The following is a 21,133-nucleotide window of genomic DNA, read 5'->3' on the forward strand; positions in this document are numbered from 1 at the left end:
ACGGCTACGTCAGCGTTCGTGGCGCCTTTGATGCCTTTGTGTGTGCCTGAGCAGTGGAGGGTCCAAGAGAGGGTTTGCATCGTCTGCTTGCCCTTCCAGGTGGAAAATTCGACGGAGAGTTCTAAAAGTGACCACGCTGACGTGGGTGTACATTCACCATATACTGCTGTAACAACATCATCTTGTGTTATACTAGTACCATGCAAGAAATCATTCACTGTCGATGTCCTTTTTCGGGATGAAGAGTATTATAAAACCCCATGAAGAACCGTGTTAAAATAATAGTATGGGGAAAGTCCCTTCGTCGGCTGAAAGGGTGTGTCCAAATAACCTGGTATAACCTTGTAGACATTATAAATGCGATAACAATGGACCTGTTTTCAACCATCGCGAGTGCCTGTCATCGCCATATAGTCTTGTGATAGACTTCGTAAACGTAAAACAGAAACAGGTTTGGATTTTCTACGGATAAAATCGGAACAACCGTCTATCTTTAACGCAAGCCATGAGTCAGCGAAAGTTGCAATCAAAAACACCGCTTGTGGCAACATGACCTTAATATGACTTATTAAACTAAATAAAGGTTAACCAGTAAATATTAGTTCAAGACCTGCCTAGTGCCCGCAGTACTAGTGTATTGTCTTCTTGCAACCTCAATAAAGTTACATTTTCAAACTTGATGATACCTACGGAGCAGAGGCATACATATGTATGGATATGATATAATACCATGTATAAAATAGATATAGAATTAAAAAAATAGACTGTATTTCAACCATCTCCAGAATCTTATATGTCCATTAGATCTACCGGTTATGAAAAAGTTTACTATTACTGTAACAATAGTTGCATGGGAAGCAAATACAGACTTACAATTCATTCTCAGTAGAAACGTGTGAACACAACACATAAGAAAACATGATTTTTGCAGACAAAGGCAAAATATGACCTTTGTATTTCACGTATATACTATTGGCTCAGGAATGTTTTCACGTACTCAACGTCAATCGCTATTGACATTGTGTATACAAAACATTAGTATACACAGGCCCGTACTTTCATTAAACCAGTTGCCGTCTCTTTTTCAGTCTCAAGGTACATGAAGGTACGTGGAACGTCATTTGTCTATCAACCTTGAACTGCAGGTAACTTGTATGATAAGCTCCACCTGGCCAGTCAATAAGTGCATCGAGTGACTGTCCTACTCAAAGATCAGAGCTAGTAATAGATTAATGAATGAATGAATGATGAATGAATGAAACTAAGCGCAATGATTATTCAACCGCTATCTTTCACTGCTACAACTTACAAGCATCACCTACAAGTTCCTTGACTCAAACACATTGCGCCACTCTAAAGTCTGCGGGTTCGAACAAATATGTGACATCACCAGCGTCCAATGGTTGCGTTTGATGCTATCGTCTAATATTAGTCTTGTGACCGGTCTTGTGACCAAAACTACCTTCCAAGAACCTGACATATCACAATTAACACTGTACGTCGTTTATTGAGCCGCCAAGTAACGGTTGGCACTTAAAAAAACTTTAAATTTGCGTTGTTACCAAATAACTGAATCTAGAATGGCAAGTAAGCTGGCAAGCGACGACTTTGACGAGCAGTTTCTGACGTGTGCCGTCTGCATGCTACACTACCGGGACGCCAGGATCCTGCCATGTCTGCACACATTCTGTAAGCAATGTCTGCAGGACTGGGCCGCAAAACAACAGCCACTAGAGTGTCCGACCTGCCGCAAACCGGTCAGTCTACCAGACCAAGGTGTGGACGGACTCAAGATCAACTTCTACGTCAACAACCTGCTGGAGTTCGCGGCCGTGAAGAAAGGGGCGGAGCCAGGTGTGCCGTGTCAGGTGTGCGAGGGGAATGTGGAGGGGTCAAAGTCTTGGTGTGCCGATTGTGCTACCTTAATGTGTCAGTCCTGCACGGCGGTACACCGGAAACTTCCATCTACAAAAGACCACGAAGTTACCACCGAAGAGACACTTAGAGCAGAGAGAGGACTGACCAAGTTTCAGCGCAAACGGTACTGTAACAAACACAAGAGCCATGAACTGGTCTTCTACTGTGAAACCTGTAACGCTTTGGTTTGTACGGCGTGTACCGTGGTCGACCACCGGCCGGGCAAAGATCACAATCCAGTAGAAATCACCTCCGTCGCCCAGACGAAAAAAGAAACACTTCAAGGACTTCTCCAGGACATAGACCCCCGTCTGAGGAAGATTGAAGCCTCTATTGAAGATGTTGACAAGAAGATGTCTAAGGTGATTCATTCTAAACACACGGCCACAAACCAAACCAAGGCGTACTTCCGTCAACTTGCTGACGTTATGGAAAAGCGTGAAGAGGAGATTTTGAGTCAGATTGAAGAACAATGCCAAGTCGACAGCAAATGTCTGCAAGCAAAGAAGGAAGCTATCGAGTTTGACTTGGCTGAACTGACGAGCGCCCAAACGTTCTGTCAACAAACTGTGGAACGCGGAAGTGACGTGCACATTGTAGAAGTGGGAAAGCAGGTACAAACAAGGGTAGAAACCCTGCTGACAAAAGAGCTGGACCTGGAGTCCAACTGGAGCGAGTTTCAGTTCATAGTGAACACTTCTGTTGTGGATTTTGAGAAAGAAGCAGAAAAATTTGGAGGCTTAGAGACAAACGTTGACGTGTCTAAGTGCAAAGTCGCTGTAAAGCCGGCAGTTGTAGGCTTTCAGTGCGTCACAGTACTGACTACAATGAACAAAAATGGTTCTCCGTGTGGTACAAACAACAAAGCCATCACAGCCAACATGGAAGACCCCTCTGGAACTGAAGTCCCCACACAACTACAGATGAAGAGCAGGGGCGTGTGGGAAATATCGTACGTAACCAAGGTCACGGGCAAACACAGGTTAGAGGTCAAGGTGAACTCGCAACAGGTGGCAGGAAGTCCGTTTGAAGTTCAGGTACAGGAAAGTGACACACCTGTGTTAACTATCGGACGGAAGGGTACTGGGGTGGGGGAACTGAAGGGGCCGATAGATGTCGCTGTCTATAAGGACGGCAACATTGTAGTGGTGGATCACGACAACAAGCGGGTTCAGGTATTCGATGTAAACAACGGTCAGCCTTTGACTAGCTTTGCCGTGGGCGGTAAGAACCCTTTTGGTATCGATGTTGACTCAAGTGGAAGGTTTCTTGTAACGTCGTGGGGCGAAGACTGTGGAATAAGACGTTACTCAAAGGAATGCGAAATTTTGAACACACTCAAGCCTGACTGTGTACGAAATCCAGCTGGAGTTGCAGTTCTGCATGACGGCCGCATGGTGGTGGTGGACAACGATCAAAACTCGTGTCTTTTGCTGCAGCCTGACGGGAGCCTCATCCGGGAGATCGGCAAGGGACACTTACGGGCACCGCGCTTCATAGCAGTGGATGAGTCACGTGATTTGATGTTCGTTACAGACATAAGCGCACACAAAGTATTTGCCTTCGGTCTTGACGGAAACTTGATGTTTACTTTTGGTAAGGAAGGTGAGAATGATGGCGAGATTAAAGGCCCATTTGGTATAACGCTAGACCCGGTAGGCAACATTATTGTTGGAAACTATGGTGACGGCCGTGTGCAGGTGTTTGGAACAGATGGGACTTTCAGACGGAAGATTGTAACAGTTAAGGGTGACTCTGCCTTTGGAATTGCCCTGACTCCTGATGGTTACATAGCAATAGCGTGTTGGAAGGAACATCGTGTAGAGTTGTACAAGTACATGTGATCACCTTACATGTATATCATGGCGTGGTGTCTTAGCATTGCTTCACCTTTTGCAATTTTTGTACTATCTAGCTTTTTGTTTGTCGTGATTTTAGCAAGGAAAAAGATGACAGGCAAAACATTTATGTTGTACAGAAACGTTTAATTCCACAAGACATTATATATAAAATATACAATTGGTGACATTTGTGACCAACGAAAAACATATCTTTATAACTTTTGTTGTTGTTCAAATTATATAAGAAGCTGTTAAACTAGTATCTTTCCTTTCGTTTTGCTTTTTGGTAGTCAAATTCTTGTTTTATTATTAATGTATAACCTATGAGAAATATAACCATCTCTAAGACTAAGAACGTTCGAGCTGTATATAATGCAATTTTGTGATATTGTGTTGAATATATCGAATAAAGGCTAGCTGTATTCTTGGTTCAAGTTAAAATAAAAAGTGGTGCTTGATGCCTGCTAAATACGCGCAATTATTATTTTTTATTTGTGCCTTTCGTCCCAATGTCAGTAAATCGGTTGAAGACACTGATGGTTTACATACATACCGGCAATCTCTAACTAGAGGTTTTCAGAAGTTTTATCGAGCTTTCTGTTTTGTTGGTGTTTCCTTTGATATCTAAAATAGAAAGCCCGACAAAACTTCTTTAAACAAAATATTTTTCAGGTCTAACCTCTGCTTGGAGAGTATTTACTGGAGAGAATGTAAAGACAGACATCTATTTTTCACAACGCAAACATTTCAAGTGCACGCTTTACGTCCTCTTTCATCTTTCAAACTTTATTCATCAACTTGGCAGTCCTTAGAATTAGACTGAATTGCGTTGATTGTACAATTTTGCCAATTATAAAAACACCGTACTGTTAATAAGCAACATATCATCAGTTAAAAAGATATTACAGTACATAATCAATTGATTAAAATATGGTAAATATAGTAAAAATACATGGACGACGTGATGGACACACAGTGATAAAAGTACGTAATATGTATAAATGTGATGTGGACGACAGAAAAATATGGGCTTTAGCCTGGATTTTGTAGGTCTTTCATAGCCCTCGGAACAAAGGAGTTTTTGTGTCTTTCAGTCCGGCTGATTGGGAGTTTGTTCTGCGATCTGCGTCTCAATTCATAACGCGGTTCCTCAGTCGGGTGCATGAAAGCATGACAGGGGTGTCCTGCTCCTAAGCCCACCTGTGACAGTCAGAAATGTTTTCATTATCTCTCCGGATCGTTGTATTGACTTGAAACTCGGTTTTCATAAACGTCAGACCACTCTGTACATGACTACTGTCAAAAAGTTGATTTGTTCACAGTGGATAAAAGTCAATTTCGATAAAAGGTCACCAGCCCGTGACCCGTTGCGTCATCACAAGAAACAGGTGCATCTGCGCAGAGCATGACGGGATAAAAACATGGCGGCGCCCGTCAGTGGGGAGGGCGGTTTGGTCAAGTTTTATGACGTTTTCTCATAATTTCAACTTTTCCTAACAGTTCTCATGTAACGTGCACAAGTGAAACAACCTTTGACAGAAATTTGGTGAGTTTGAGCGCATGACATTGCGTAATGGAGGTGATAAAAGGCATCGTATGGACGGTCCTCTTCGCTGGGTTTGTTGTCCTAGCTGTACAGTATTGGCTGGACCGGAAAGGTTACAACTTTGAACACAAAGCGATAGCTGCCATCACAAGGGAATACATAGGTGAGTAGATATAATAAGAAATAAAGTTTGCCAGGTATAGAGGGGGCCATCCCAAAAAGTTAGGTAAAATCGTGAACTTCAAGGCAATTGCACAAGCCTTGATAATTATGATGATATTTGCATTAGATATTGTTGTGTAGAGCATAGAGTACGCAACTACTAGCCCAAATTGTGACAATTACGGCACAAGCTTAAGAGTTGCAAAAAAAGTGGTAGTCAATGTCAGTTAGATGGATTCTTTTCTATCAAGGATATTTGGCTCGAAAATGTTACATAATGACACGTAAAAGTTTGACGTACTTTTGATATTTCCATTAGACGCTGATCGTGAGACAGCAATGAAAGCTATCGTAGCCCACCTGCGAGAGTTGAACCCTAACGGTCTGCTGCCTGATGAGGACCTACAGTGGCTGTACGTGGATACCAGTAAGTAAACAACAACAAGTAAACAACAGCAACAATTTTGTTCTGAGGACCCTGAGCTTTGAACTGAGATACAAGAAGTGTTGGACATTTGTTATTGCTTGCTTTATTAAATTGGTTTTGAAAAATTGAAGGCCGTCTAGGTTACACTTCTGAGAATTTCACTTGTGTATTTTATTTTTGTGTATCTAAAAGTACCCTTACAAACATATACACACATATGCACACACACACACACACACACACACACACACACACACACACATGCACATGCACATGTACACACACTCGCACACATGCATACACACATTTGTAGTGTTTCGTAATGCTGAAAATGTATGTCATACGTTTTTTAGTTGCCCCATTTACAAACTTAAAATTCGTCAGCTGCACCTGTCTCTAATAATTATATACTAGTACTAGTACACACCTGTCAACCTGTGTCTTTACAGCTGAACACGTTGGACCCATGTGTCTGCTGCACCTGTCTCTGACTGAGTACCTGGCCTTCGTGGGTACAGATCTGGACTTTGAGAGGTCTCCAACAAAATATGGTAGGATTTACAAAGCAATCACATGTACAGATACTGTACTTGATATGCTGTAACTTGAAAGGCTTTTCCAGGCTATTTGAATAGGTGAGTTGATTTATATATGCTTGATCGTTTTTTCATAAGCAGTGTTACACAGAAAGTAACATTTGTAATGTCTCTTGGTAACTTGGCAAAAGTAAATTATAAATAGTAAATGTATTGTCAGGGGTCTTCAACTTTGACATATTATTACAAATAATGCAAAACAAGTTGTATATTCTCACTGTAAGTAAGTTGTGAAGTAGCTTATTGTGATAATATAGTGAGAGTACTAAAAATCCTGTCATTCTGAATTTTTGTAGAGAAAAGTGGCAAAGAAAGAGAAAGCAGCAAAAGAAAGGAAGACAAAACATCAAAGACACAAGAAGAGTGTATGTGTGAGGAAGAAGAATCTGAACCAAGACAAGACGAAAGGGACAAGAAGGGGAACAAGATGAGGAAAGATAAGACGAAGCGCAAGGAGAAAGAGTCTCAGAAGAAGGAGAAGAAAAAGAACAAGACAAAGCCAGCTGATCAAAGCTGTTGCACTCAGAAAGACAAAAATCCAGAAGAAAATCTAGAAGAAACTAGGAAAGAATTTGTCAAGCCTTGGAAAAGAGGTATTATACAGATTCTTATTACAATGTATAGCTTTTCTACACAATAGTTTTTGATTACACCTATGAAGACTGCATGCAGTTGGAGCTAGATGTGCAATTTAAAAAATAAGCGTTGCAGGTCATTCAGTGTTATATGCCTGCAAAGCTGGTGTGCTGTTATAGGGTAGTTATACAGCCATCTATACAGATAACAGACCATGAATGACAGGGCTAAATTTAAAACTCTTTGCTGTAGAATATGTTTGTACAGAGTAGTGTATTCTAAAATAAAGCTTGTATGTTTTGTTGCAGATTCAGTATGCCAATACCTGAAGCACTACATACCCAAACCTAACAGCTCACTGGAGCTTAACTGTAAGTAGACGACTTTCAAATTGCCTTTTCTTTTTTCAATTTTACATGCAAAATAACTAGCATTATGTAGTATTTTTCAGCTATTATGTTTGTTTTTATTTGGTAGGTCATTAACAATATGGATGAGTATTATGAATTCTTTAACAAACCTCCAGGGCATGGCTGGGCCAACACCTCAGAGACTGTGATAGAAGGTGGAGGTGTGCAGACAAGAGTCAAACATGATGTAGAGTTCACTGTCAATCTTAAACCAGGTACGTTAATGTGTGGTTGTATCAAATTTAATGCCTTTAACATTATAAGAAATGGCTCAGAACCACAAATTTAATGTATTTGTTCTCAAGGCCTAGGAGAATCTGATTAAATTTGTGTGTGCAGTCTACATGACTTCCCCATGTTCCCACAGGTGACACAGCGTGGGTTCTCACAAGTGATGACCATCTCGTTCAATGGAGCATGGACACGTGGATGATTGAGTACGGGCGCGGCTTCACCCCCATGCCGATCGCCTCCTCCGTCCTGAACGCTGCCCTGTACACACGAGACTGGCCAACACTCAAGTTTCTACTCAACCTGTACTACAAGGGCCTGGTCAGGGAGTTCATGTTCCACTCTTCTATTGTACAGGACTTTCTGGAGGAGATGCACCATTTACAGCCATTCTTACAGTAAATGGTGTCATTCTCTCATTCAAGTTCAATATTTAACATAAGACAGTAGCTACTGAATTTTAGGTGCCATTGGGGTTAAAATTAGCCTTAGGCTAATAGATGTTACACAATGTATTCCTGTCGGGCTTGTTTGACCTCCTCCCCAAGAACTTGTGACCATTGCAAATACCTATAACAATTACCTTTCCCAGAACTACCAATAGGAGCTCAGGATTCTTCACCACCAAGAAAATCAGTCCAATGGGAGCTCAGGATTTGTTGTCTCCATGGAAACCAGTCATCACAGCCAGTCATCATAAGGTAACAGACACATAGCATAAATCAACAGGATTCGGATGTTCCCGATTCTCCTGACTTACAATGTAGAGGTGTTGTCCATGAAGCTTCTAGGGTCCTGACCAGTTGAATGGCTGCTAGAAGTGTGATGTAGACAGGCAAAGGTTGAAATATGTTCCTCAACTTGTTAGACTGTGCACTATGGCAGCTGACTGCACGCAATCATGATCTAGCTGTGTTGCGCTGGTAACAAAATGTGTGAGTATCAAAAACATTACAGGTATAAACACAAATTATAATAATTATAATGGTGTTGTATACTATGAAAAGACAAGAATAAGTAACAGTACAAGACAGCATTGGAGCTTTAACTTTGAAAACTAATTATTTATTAATAGAATCTATACTTGTCACAAGGAATGTTTTTATAGCTGTTAGATTAATATTTTGGATATTACATGCAGAGTTAACTGTATGAAGTGTCAATCTATTTATTTTATCGCATGGCTGGACCAAAGCAACAAAGCAAATCACACAATGAATAAACATTGAACCCTTTGCAGAGTCTGCACATTGTTACTGATAAGGCCACACCAAGTAAATTTTATGGATGACGTCCGCGCGCGCATTGATTTTGGCCTGTCCCTAGAAAAAAAAACAAGAAATTCCGCTTCCTGTAACTATGACCAAAGAGTCACGACAGTGCGGCAAATAGGTTTATACGGACCAAAGCTTATGATTGAAGCATCAAGCAAGGAAATCATGACTTCCATTAGGAATTCAGTTTGGTACATGCTGCCACATTTGAAGAAACTTGCTGACCGCTCCATCTATCTCCCCAAAGCACAAGACGACAACTGCTGTTCCACCTGATTTATTGCTGTTTTGATGATGAATAAAAGACTTGTTGCTTGTTACACTGTGTCACCTCATTCAATTTGTGTCCTAACATTTGTCGTCTCTTAGTATATTTCTAATCTAGGCATCTTGTTTTTTAGGGCCCTTCTTGTTTTTTTTTCGCCCTCTCGCATTAGATTTAGGGTCTTCAAAGGACGTCATCCATAAAATTTACTTGGTGTGGCCTAATGTTTGTATCCAGTGGCGCAACAGTTTTTGTTTGTTTGTTAAACTTTGTTTTATTTATCTCAGTTTCATACCACTGCAACAGTGTCGTTTATTCCATATTTTCCCCTTGTATGAACATTTAATACTTTAAAAATACTCAATTTGGTTAGATGCATCATTTTTGAATGTTTGTCACATGGTACAATGGCTTCACCATGATTATGTACTATCCTCAACACAGTAACACAACACAAACAACTGGGGCAAAGGATTGCATGGGAACATATACATGTAAAATGCATAAGGTACTCTTGTGAGAATTTTATGACAGAAATATGGTGTGAAATGTGTAATATTGGTAGAGTTCAGTTCAGAACTGTCAAAGGTGGCTTTGTTTTTACTCTATTTCCCTTTCCTCATATAAGAAGTTTTACCATTTTTTTAAAGCTTAGTAGAAGTGCATGGTTTGCATCAAAGTGTTCCCCAAATCTGCTCTTCCAAGTGCCAATTTAAAGGCACTCTAAGCAAAATAAGTGACTGCAAGTAGCTTATAGCTCATCTTCTATAAGCTACTTGCTATATAAGATATCATATTCTCTTAGAGCCTTCTCATGACATGCTTAAAGCTTTAAGGACCTCTAATTACTGATACCATAAAACAACATAAATCCCTTAAATTGCTTGTCTATGGCTCTATAGCAACATATTCAAGAGTATATACAGATTATATACACAGGCCATAAGCAGGCATAATTATGCAGCATTTTTCTAATTCTCTCATCACATTTTCCACATTAAGTACAACATTTTTCACTTTCTGGTTGCATTTACATTCACCTCAACACTAGGTGGAAGCAGAATCTGATGGCACAATGAAGCATTTTACCCCATTCTCCTTTGTTACAACATACTCAAAATATACACCCTTCTAGCAGCATCTAAAAGCTCTGTTTTGCTATATCTCCAACAAATATACATGTACTGTACATTTGATTTGCATCATTAATTAATCATCCATTGTTTGAAAAGCATTTACAAGTTTTACCATTATTCACATCTTTATGAAAGTTTACTCTTTACAAATTAGGGTTTTGAATTATCTAATGTGTTAAAATTGCCACTTTTACAAAAGTTGCAGCATTGTAAAATAGATTGCGTGGGAAAAAAAACTTCGCAAAGATATGCTTTTGTAAAAATTTTTAGCTCCGCATGCACAAATAAAGCAAAAAATACATGTATATCAACAGCAACAAATAGTTTTTGGGAACATAAACTTTGTTTCACACAGTTTACTCTTTGCCTCAAATCTCAGTCTCAATCTGTGTGTGGTAGAGATCGTCATTTCCAAACTTCAACTGCAAGTTCTGAAAAGCCACTGAGTCATCAACATCCACTTCCACTAAGTCAGCACTCATGGAGCGGGTAGGGGGCCTTGGAGGACGTGCAGGGGGTTTTGGAGGAGGGTGGTTGGGACGGGTTATATTGATGGGTCTTGAAGGGGGGCCACCGGGTGCTACAGGTGTGGACTGGTACATAGGGAAGCCGATGGCTACCTTTGTAGGCATGGTATCTGGGTAGGCCACTGCTGTACCTGGCCCCTTCGGATGTGCTACGTTATGGGCCCCCCCTCTAGAATTGTGAGGATATTTAGGGGGTAGGGCCCGCAGTGGCTTTGCCGGTGGAACGGGGGGTTTGGGAGGGGGGTTGGATGGTACTGTCTTTGTGTAAACTTGACCGCTTTGGGCCATTTTGACTTCTGTCGTCTTTTGGTAGGCTTCTCGTCTTCCGTTCTCCATGTTGTCAAAGTCAAGTCGACGGCGGCCTCCGCTGGATTTGCTGGCGTTGGAAATGCTGTCTGCGTCCTTGAACTTGTGCTGTTCCGGCTGGACAGTAAGGATGACGTCGGGAGGGCATGGGCGGGTGGGAGGCTGTCTCGGGTTCTTGCGGATTGGTAAAACAAACTCTTCGTCGATCTTCGTACCAGTGTCGTCAGAGTTTCTTGTGGTATTTTCTGTTCTGTGGAAAGTGAAGGGATGTGAAAAACGTGTGAGGTGATGTCTTGACAAGTGAAGTTTCATTTAACCTCCCTACTGTCTAATTCTGTAACTAAAACAAATTTGTGATCTTGCTATTGCATAGTTCAGGCTGCTTTTAATTATGTCTTTGTGGACATGCCATAGAAAAATCTTGCACATGTTCGTCTTGCCTTTTGAGTGCATTTCTTAAATATATCTTTCTGACAGTTTTAACAGCCTTAAAAAACAATATGATAACAAAGGAATGAATTCAGAAGTGCTATGTTGTTACCTGTGTTACTTTTGGCAGAATCTTTTGGATGCACAAAATTGAGATAAGAAAAATCCTTTGTTAGTTACAGTATGTACTTAGTAAGGTCAGATTTAAAAAATGCAAATGAAGGTAAATGAATTTACAATACAAAAATCAACTACAAAGGCACATTGTAGATTACTATAGTCATATACCATAGTTAGTTACCTGTATTTTTCTGCATGCTTTTGGCACCTTTTCCTGATCTCTGCCTTGAACCAGTAACTCACTACAGCAGCCACCAACAGTGGAACAATCACCAGGAACACAACCAGCAGGATCACAATCAGGGAGTCATCTACATAGGAACAAAAAAAAGAAACAAGAAGTCAATGATCACATACCTCCTGAAATATTTGTGTTTATATTATATTTAATAAGTGAATCTCTTGTTTTAGTCATAAATGTTTCTGAATCTGTCTAAGATGCATTTCCCACTGACTGCTATCCATTATAAGCAGCAGACATGCATATGGCAGGACATTGAAGACAGGAAATGAGATAACCTTTTCTGGGACCTTTGAACTAATTTCCTTCAATTTTCTCTTTATATTTGGAGGTAAAAAAACATAAGCATGGTTACGATTGATTCATAACCCTTTTTTGAAAGAGATAGCATTTCACCAGAATTTCAGCACCAAGGAAAGATACTACTTGATTTGAACTCCATGCAAATGTTTCATAAGTGATACCAATTGGAAAGATATTTGATATCCTTGACATCCTTTTATAAACCGTGAAGGACAGTGAGGGTGCTGATTTTTATAGTACAGTTGTACTAGATCAAGAATTCAATCATGGGGATGTCTTATTAGCACAAAATTATAACATTTTGTGAATCAATATTGACTTTTATGTTAAAAGATACCCTTTTTAGCACCAAGGAAAGAGGCCATTTGATTTTACACCATGCAGATATTTCACAAGTCATACCAATGGTAGAGTCCAATAGTAAAGATATTTCATTGACTTTTTTGTGAAAAGATAGCATTTCAGCACCAAGGGAAGATGCTATGTGACTTTACATCATGAAAATGTTTCACAAGCAATACCAACAGTATTGTATCTTAACATGCAAGTCGACAGCACCTCCATGCAGATGAATAGAATGTCAGGGAAAATCTACTGTCCTTACTATCACTAGTTGGTTCAGGTGGTTGTGTAGGTTTTTTGTTCCCCTCTATAGCACCTGGCTTGTTAACAGGTGTGGATGGGGCACCTGTTGCCATAGTAACAACCTCAGGGGTATATCCTAGCAACACTCCACCACCAAAAAAAATGAAAACCTTCTTATAACTTCTCATACGGTTGACTAACTAAACAAACAACAAATGATTCAACATTGAAGAAAATATTGGTTTAGGTTCAAATGTCAGTGGATCTTGTATTATGTTCAACAGCTTTTTTTGCACAGGTTGCAAACACCAAAAATGCATATATTTGGTTGTGCGCGAAGAAGATTGTAATTTTCAATTTGGGGGCTAAAATCACACAAATGGAGCTTTAACAAGAAAAAGTTTGTTATCCTTACTGTTAGTAGTTTGTTGTGTAGGTGATTTTTCCTCCAAAGCAGCTTGTTACACAGGTCACAAACATTATAAATACAAAATAATGATGTAGATGGGCTAAAAATTGGTTGAAGAATTTGTTCTGGAAAATATTTTTAAAATTTTGGGCCAAAATCATACAAAATGACTTTGATAAGAACAGAAGTTTGTCATTCTTACTGTCAGTAGTAGGTTCTGTAGGCGTTTTGTCCCCTTCACTGCTCTCTGTACCACCTGGCTTGTGACCAGATGTGGGAGGAGCTCCAGTTGCCATAGTAACCACCTCAGGAGCATATCCTAGCAACGCTTGATTGACAGCTGTGAGTAGTGGGTAGGGCTGCTCAGAACAAGTTGTGCCCTGGAAGTCATCAAAGTCCAGAGACCACACCATGGCTCCTCCCAGACCTCTGTTTCTCAGCCATTCAACCTAAAAATACAGAAATGTTACCTTTGTCAGAAGGCTATGTTTCTGGTAGTGTCTGTGTAGATGTGTGTGTGTGTATGTATTATGTGGTTTAGCATAATAACTCAAGAAGGTATGGATGGAATGTCATGAAACTTGGTAGATGGGTAGGTCTTCATGACATCTTCAAATGATTAGATTTTGGGCACCCTATTGGCGTATTTGATTATGAAGTTTAGTTGCAGGAATGATAAAGATATACATGTTGTTTTCTTGCTTTCCTGGGGCTTGTGATACCTTATGATAAGCTTTCTTTTGTATTTCTATACCAACTTACCTTTGCTCTTATTGAGGTTTCATCATCATACCCCACCCATAGGTTGTCCTTGTAGGCATACAGTAACTTTGTCTCCTCATTCCACACTCTTCTGCCTCCTGTGTTCAGCATTTGACAGATCTGTGTCCAAACACAAGAAATACAAAATGTACATCTGAACCATAAGAAGCTGAACTAGCTTAAATCCTTGGCATTATCTCAACACATCTGCTTGAAGATTTTTGAAAGGTCTTGCTCTACAAATTTGAATGTTGAGCTATGCTTGAAGTACTTGGGGGCATCTGCATGTTGTTTTACATGAAAACTGTTTGACGTTTCATGTCTATATGCACTGAAATATTATTGCCATTTCATCAGATAGATTATCCTCTGTCATTGGTTTCATTATAAGATAATATTTATGTTAATACCAAAGGAAAATATTGTTTTTGCTAAGTTTCTTCTTCCTCTTCTTCTCCAGTGACCTCTGACCTGAACCAATGTTGTGTCTGTTGCCATGGTAACTAGTAATGCATGACACCTTACCTCATAGTAGGACATGATGCCATCCTCTCTTGTGTAAGTCTGTGCTGGCCCCCGGCCTATGATTGGTGCGTTCACCCCTGTGTTACTGGGAGATGCCAGGGTGAACGACCTCCCGTACAGGGGCATCCCCAGCACCAACTTAGAGGGAGAGGCACCACCACTGATCCATCTCTCCGCTGCCCAGGCCTACATATAAAAGATGAAAAAAGATTTAGAAATGCAAAAAAATGATAAACTGGAAAGATAACACTTGCAAAGCAAATATAAATGTTTACCTTCATATGGGGATGGTCTAGCTCAACAAACTACTGCTATGTTTATTCTTACTCAAACACATTCATAAATATGGTGACCAGCCCATCTAACACTGTCCTGAAACTTGCTACATAATGTAATCCGACACCACATGGTGTGTGCTACAGCACCATCAAAAACTTGTGTGATGATGATATCAAATTTTCTCACTTACAGACCACGATAAAGAACACGAAGAAGAGCTTTTAATTAATACTTTCTAATCTAGGATGTTGTAACAGTTATCCTCTAGTCTGTGTTGCACTAGCCTGGGTACCATTCGGATTTTGCTCTGCTACGCTAGCTAATGTTACACAATCTGAGGCCGCTAGGGCTGCTATTGACTGGCTAAGTTATCGTGGACTCACGGCGTTGAGAGTAGCATCGTCGCCCGTCTCTGCCGGCAGCGCGTGCAGCAGACCGTGGTGCCCGGTACCCGTGTCCCCACCCGTGCCGCGGAAATCATACGCCATCAGGTTGATGAAGTCTAGATACCTGTTTTAATGTTTAAGTTTTTAAGAAAACACTTTGTTTTCATTTTTGAATACTTCAGCAAAAGAGTACAATACAAAACGTCTAACATAGGCGAGGGCTACGTATACAATGCGACCAGTGTTGTTTTAATGCTTAAATCTATGAATAAAGAGAATGTTTTACCTTGCGAGAGTTGGGATGTCGTACCCCGCCTCTATGTGCGTCTTGCCTGCAGAGACAGCAGCGCTTAGTAGGAGGCGCTCCTTCCCTGGCGGGACGGCTTCAGCGTCGTACGCCTCGCGCAGTTCCTGGAATATCGCAAGATTTTTTTGGAGCTCTTTGACAACATTTCACATTTCCATCAAGTATTTAGTCGAGAAGTTGTGAATTTCACTCCAGTTCTATTCATTATTGTGGATTGCCGATTCTGTGTATATTTCACATGCAGTACTCGAGACCATTTTGACCTCCAATTTGACCTTCCTGTCAGTCTGCGGTTACATAATTTCCTTTCCTCACTTCCTGAATCTACCGTTTTCAAATAACAATGCAAAAAGGCTGACAAAAACACCATAGACAAAACAACTTTCCTCAAAAGTGAAAATACACATTATAGAATTGCAGGAAAATTTCAAGAAAATGATAATACTATTGATATTAAGATGATGATGTAAATTAGAAATATTGTTTTGTTGGGTATTCTTTCATCCCCCTTGAAATGTACAGACAGTAACGTACCTGGACTAAAAGTGCAAAGTTTGCCCTGTCTTCTGCGTGAGGATACTCCCAGTCTAGGTCAAGTCCATCAAAGCCTCGTTCCCTTAAATACGGGATGGACGATTGTATAAACGTCCTCCTATTGGCTGCTGATGACGTCATGTCCTTGAAGGGCTGAGTGCCGAAGTTCCATCCGCCAATCGCGAGGAGGCTCTTGGGAGTGGGACCGTTAGCTTCACTTAGCCTGGTCATGAACCTGAAAGGTATTTATTATAGGCAAAATCGACATTGCCCTTTTCTCTGCATTGTGCCAATAAAAGTCTTTTACGCTTAAGTCTTTTATGACAGAAAATCTGCTCTGGCACACTCTTAATCTTATAATCATATATGCATTGTGATCATATATTTAAACTGTCAAATATGTACCCCAATATTAATTAATAGCATCACCATTTTCTTTAAAATTATGCACAGTAGTACGTTTAAAATCTTTGGGTAAAGCAATGCTTGTACGAAATGTGGACATCATAAAACGGTGAAAAGACCTCTGCGTATTTCTACGTTCACGTTCACGTTTGGGACCGCATTATTGTTATCAACTGTAGTGTCACCATGCAGCAACGCCACCATGCGGCAACACCAGAACATTGCAGATACTTACGCTAGAAGACTCCCTACCTTTCATACATCCCCGTGCTCCAGTCTGTGTTGTCGTCGTTCCATTCGAACGGCGCGAGTTGGTAGTTCACCATCTTGGCGAAGGCGTAGATGACGTGAGTACAGAGGGCGGGGTCAATGTCCTCCGGGTAGTACTTCCATGGCTCCGGTCTGTACTGGGCCCAGTTAGTGTAGTAACACACCACTTTGTACTCCGCTCCTGATATTAAAGGCATCCAGTGCAGTTTTAGGGCTCGGAAACCCGATTTTTCAAAGTCAATATTCTAGTCACTTATCTACATACTGAGTTGCAACCACACTATCCTAATGCATATTGACCCTCATTACAAAAATTCTGACAGAAAATGGTTACTGGAAGGACCCTTGGCTGATTTTAGGGTACCACCCATAAAACAAAGGACTCATTTTGTGGCTTCTTTCTGCATGTGTAAATACCCGAAGTATGCATTACTGGTACTGATTGAAATGTGCTAATGCGAAACAATGAATTGCCTTGTTCAGAATATTTCCAGTTTTGCTGCTCTGAAATCGCATTGGATGCTAATTTTTCCTAGAAAAATCAAGAGGGAAGAAATAGAGACAAATTGCACAATAGAATGGTTGGAAATCGGGACCTTGGTCCATACAAATATAATCGCCCTAACTCGGTGTCGGGTCTATCGTGCTTTGGGCTAGTTTTCGGGAATACAGTGGTTCTTCGCCGCTTGACTCAACTAGGCACCCCGGTAGGTTTTACAAAACGGAAGTTCAATAGCTCTCAATAGCTTCAATACGGCTAATCAAACTCCTGCCGTGCAGAACTCTTACAGGTACAAAACTCTCACCGGGCGGTCAGATGGTCTAGACCCAACAATTAGTAGTTGTCCCCCGCCTAGCTCATATGGCCGCCCGGTGGGAGTTTTGAGCCTGTAACACTAAAGGTGGCACGGACCCACTCCCCTGGCCAGAACAATGATTACTAGTATATCTTCGCTAACTTTCTTGTGTAATTTGGGCCTTCAACGTTACGCCTTTTAGCAGTAACGTTACATCCGTGACCAGTGAAAACCAAGTCGTTTTAAAAAAGTTTTGTAAGCATGCCGTAAGCTTGTTTAACGGTCTCCGACGACTACATTATATATTTTCTTATAGAAGATAAACAATATGTAACTTTGTAGCTGGATGGCAAGTTAGTGGGGGAAATCATAGTACGGTTTTGAAAAGAAGGAACGCGAGCTTTCTACGAATATCTTGTAAACTGTCCCCTTTAAAACGCAAGGCGAGACTTGTGTAAATAATGAACGGCTATTCTTAAGTGTTTACGAGGTAAACTATACAAATACCACTGTAGCCATGCACTACAATATACGGGTTCTATTTTGTGTCGTCCATGCCCTTCCTTTCTGCGAATTACAATCACAGAAATTGTAAAATACCCTTTATAACATAGTGTAACATGTACTACATTTGTATTGTAGTTTTTACCCCCTCCCCCACCCTGTAACACCATACGCATAAGGAAGTGGCCGAGTTAGTGTACCGTGACAGCATTTAAACTCGCTCTCAAGGAAGTTTTTAACATAGAGTTGTACCTCTTTTCACTTCCCTTATTTCTGCTACCTAATTTCGAAAATACTGTTCAAAATACGCGTAGATTATTCAAAACTAAGCCACGGTACTTGAAAATATAACGGTATTCTAACTCCCTGCCCGTTAATCAAATATTATTGGCGCGTATAGGACTGTTAAAAAACGGAACATACCTGAACAAGTTGCCATCGAGGCAAGCAGCGTCAAAAATACAACTCCTCGCATGTCCTAAAAAGAGTTCAAACTCTTTATATATCCATATGGCGCGATTTTAGGAAAATAATTTAGGACAGGGCTTCGCTAAAGACCCCTAGTGTTGGGTGTAACGGAAAATGTGTCGTATGCGTTCAGCCGTTGACAGGTGGACAAAGGTGGGTAATTGTGTCAGGTGAACTTTGACCCCTTCGTCATTGTTTGACTGGAAACCAATACGTCATGCCTCCAGACGACGGGAACTGTGTGCCTTAACGGGAGGCAACATATCAAACTTTTCAAAGGAAGCTAAAACATATTCTTCTCTGAAATTGAAGAAAACAACTTTCAATGAGCCAGTATACATAAGCCTATTTAACAGCAAAGTTTTACTGGGTAGACTTTACTTGTGTTTTTCAGTTTTCACTAAATAGTAGGTCCGTTTTTGCAGCAGATGTATATGTAGGGGCATAATCATACCTCCTACTTTTGAGTCGTCTGGAGGCATTTTGAGCCAACACGTACTGACCTAAGCACACATACAGTCATTCAGTTATGACTCGTTTTAAGGACGATAGATGTAGAAAACATACAGGCTGTGGGAGGTATACAAACAAGGGACGTGTGGTAGTACAGAATTGTTTGCCAAATAAGGAAACTGTACAGACACAATAGTGACATTGGAACATGTACGGATATTGTTTAAAGTGACGTTATACATCGCATATAACATTACACAGGCAATGGAAACTCTATGAAGGAATGGTGGAATAATTCTACTACTGATTCTTTTGTTTCCTCGAATAGCTAGTTGCACTAGGTGGGTAACAAGTTATTTTTACACACAACCAGTACATTATCACATGTCGGCGTTTAACAGTGACTGTTTCGTTGGGGACCGCATTCTTTAACCAGTGACACCTAGCTGCAGTGCGAACTAGTACCAGTCAGTATTGCCCTATGGAAGGTCACCAGAACTTTGGCAGATGCCTATATAAAAATGTATTTATTTTTTACCATTTAACGTAACGTATACCACGTCTTGTGGAAAGATCGCTACCATCGCTTTGAAGTTCATATCGTGTAGTCTGTGTCCGAACTCATAGTGAATTGAATTGAATAGGCCTGACTATGATTCTTGCTCTACAAGCCCCTCCGGCTAGTTTAATGAACCCAGAGTAACGCCATGTAAAGGTTAGACCGACCTACTAGCGGCTGCTTTGACACAAAACAACAGGAACATGCATGAAATCCAATCTAACCATTATCCGTAAAGCATGTGTAAAGAAAGGTTCCGTCATTTCAGTCGACTGAAAAAAACGGAACCTTTCCGCATGCTTTAAGGTATGCTAAGATTAGCCTCTACCAGGCTTCGGGATGCAGCTAGAAAAGTAGAATGATTGGCCAAATAGAAAGATATCCATATATATGGATGGTTGCACGGGTGTATTTGATCGGAATGTTGCGTCGAATAATGGACTACATGTGTCATGACTGCAGTGGTGCAGTTGATTGGAATGTTGCTCCGAATAATGGACTATCATTGCTCCAAGCGATGATTATTGTTCGGGTGATCGACCTTTTCACGCCCATTACATTTCATCTGCCTGGACGACAAACGATAAAGAAGGGACCGTCCTATAATCATCGCAAAGTGGTCTTAAGTCCTTTCCACTAATAGTTTCAAGTCTCAGTTTGTCCAAAAAGTCCTGTACGTACAGGGGTGCTTGATGGTTTCGTCGGAAACTAACTTGAAGCACTGTGGTCTACTCTACTCAGTCTCTCCTCTAGCCTGGTAACCAGAGCCTGGTAACCATCCCTACGGACAAGCTTTATCGGCACCAGTCCTACTTTTCCTCACACCCAGTCAATCTTTCAGGTCATCTTTTCTGATAACTCCCGTCTTATAGAGCAAAGTATTATTGAAACCAACACCGTAAAAATTACCGGTGTGCCCTAGTGAACTGGGCGGGAGGGCAACACCCCTAGCACCGCAGCTATACTGGTTACCGGGATAATCCTCTTCAAGCCCCTCAGCCACTACGAAGGTTATGTGTTATAGATGGTTATGATTTCATGTGAGGTATATGGTGTTAAGTAAAAGAAAATTGAAGGATGTAGGCAGATTGATAGATGTTTCCTTGTCATTTGATGCACAAAAGATGATGAATCACTCATGTCAATATTCAACAAAGCTAAGATGTCTCCAAGACAGTGCTATTAATAGCATCGACATGTGCACCCGTCAATCATTTATTTGATTAATGGTATAGGAACACCAGGAACACACATTTGTAAAGAATGGTACAGATAGCACCCAGTATACACATTCCCCGTTACTTTCCCGTGTATGTGAGTTTTATTTTATTAGATGTCTACATGTATATGTGTATGTTTGTAAACATGTTACCAATGCTTAGCCCAATGGGGCGAGAATAAGCTATGAAAGTCTTGATTTATTCCTTAAAAGAAAACACAAAGTGCCGTACTCTTTTAGGAATAACAATGGTCAGTAGGTCATGATTTCACGAAAACATTCTATTCATCGTCCACCCGTATACTACTGTACATTTGGAAAATACGTACGACTTACCACTCTTTGTTTAACAAAAAACAAAAGT

General features: G+C 40.6%; 2 protein-coding genes across 2 annotated transcripts; one reads left to right on the top strand and one right to left on the bottom strand.

Moving 5' to 3' along the window:
• Positions 1–1,479: 1,479 nt before the first annotated feature.
• LOC109479011 (tripartite motif-containing protein 2-like) lies at positions 1,480–8,712 on the top strand. Its single transcript, XM_019780855.1, has 7 exons — positions 1,480–3,576; positions 5,786–5,893; positions 6,343–6,444; positions 6,786–7,082; positions 7,374–7,436; positions 7,592–7,690; positions 7,843–8,712. The coding sequence occupies exons 1-7, from the start codon at positions 1,581–1,583 to the stop codon at positions 8,106–8,108; spliced, it is 2,931 nt and encodes a 976-aa protein (XP_019636414.1). The 5' UTR covers positions 1,480–1,580; the 3' UTR covers positions 8,109–8,712.
• A 1,327-nt stretch (positions 8,713–10,039) lies between these two features.
• Positions 10,040–18,706, bottom strand: LOC109479014 (chitotriosidase-1-like). Its single transcript, XM_019780857.1, has 10 exons — positions 18,494–18,706; positions 16,752–16,950; positions 16,095–16,329; positions 15,540–15,664; positions 15,251–15,377; positions 14,589–14,774; positions 14,064–14,183; positions 13,570–13,750; positions 11,945–12,074; positions 10,040–11,464 (listed from the first exon to the last, which is right to left on the bottom strand). The coding sequence occupies exons 1-10, from the start codon at positions 18,543–18,545 to the stop codon at positions 10,750–10,752; spliced, it is 2,070 nt and encodes a 689-aa protein (XP_019636416.1). The 5' UTR covers positions 18,546–18,706; the 3' UTR covers positions 10,040–10,749.
• Between the last annotated feature and the right edge of the window lie 2,427 nt (positions 18,707–21,133).

The sequence above is a fragment of the Branchiostoma belcheri genome, unplaced genomic scaffold (assembly GCF_001625305.1).
Source record: "Branchiostoma belcheri isolate BF01 breed outbred unplaced genomic scaffold, Haploidv18h27 scaffold46, whole genome shotgun sequence".
NCBI lineage: Eukaryota > Metazoa > Chordata > Leptocardii > Amphioxiformes > Branchiostomatidae > Branchiostoma > Branchiostoma belcheri.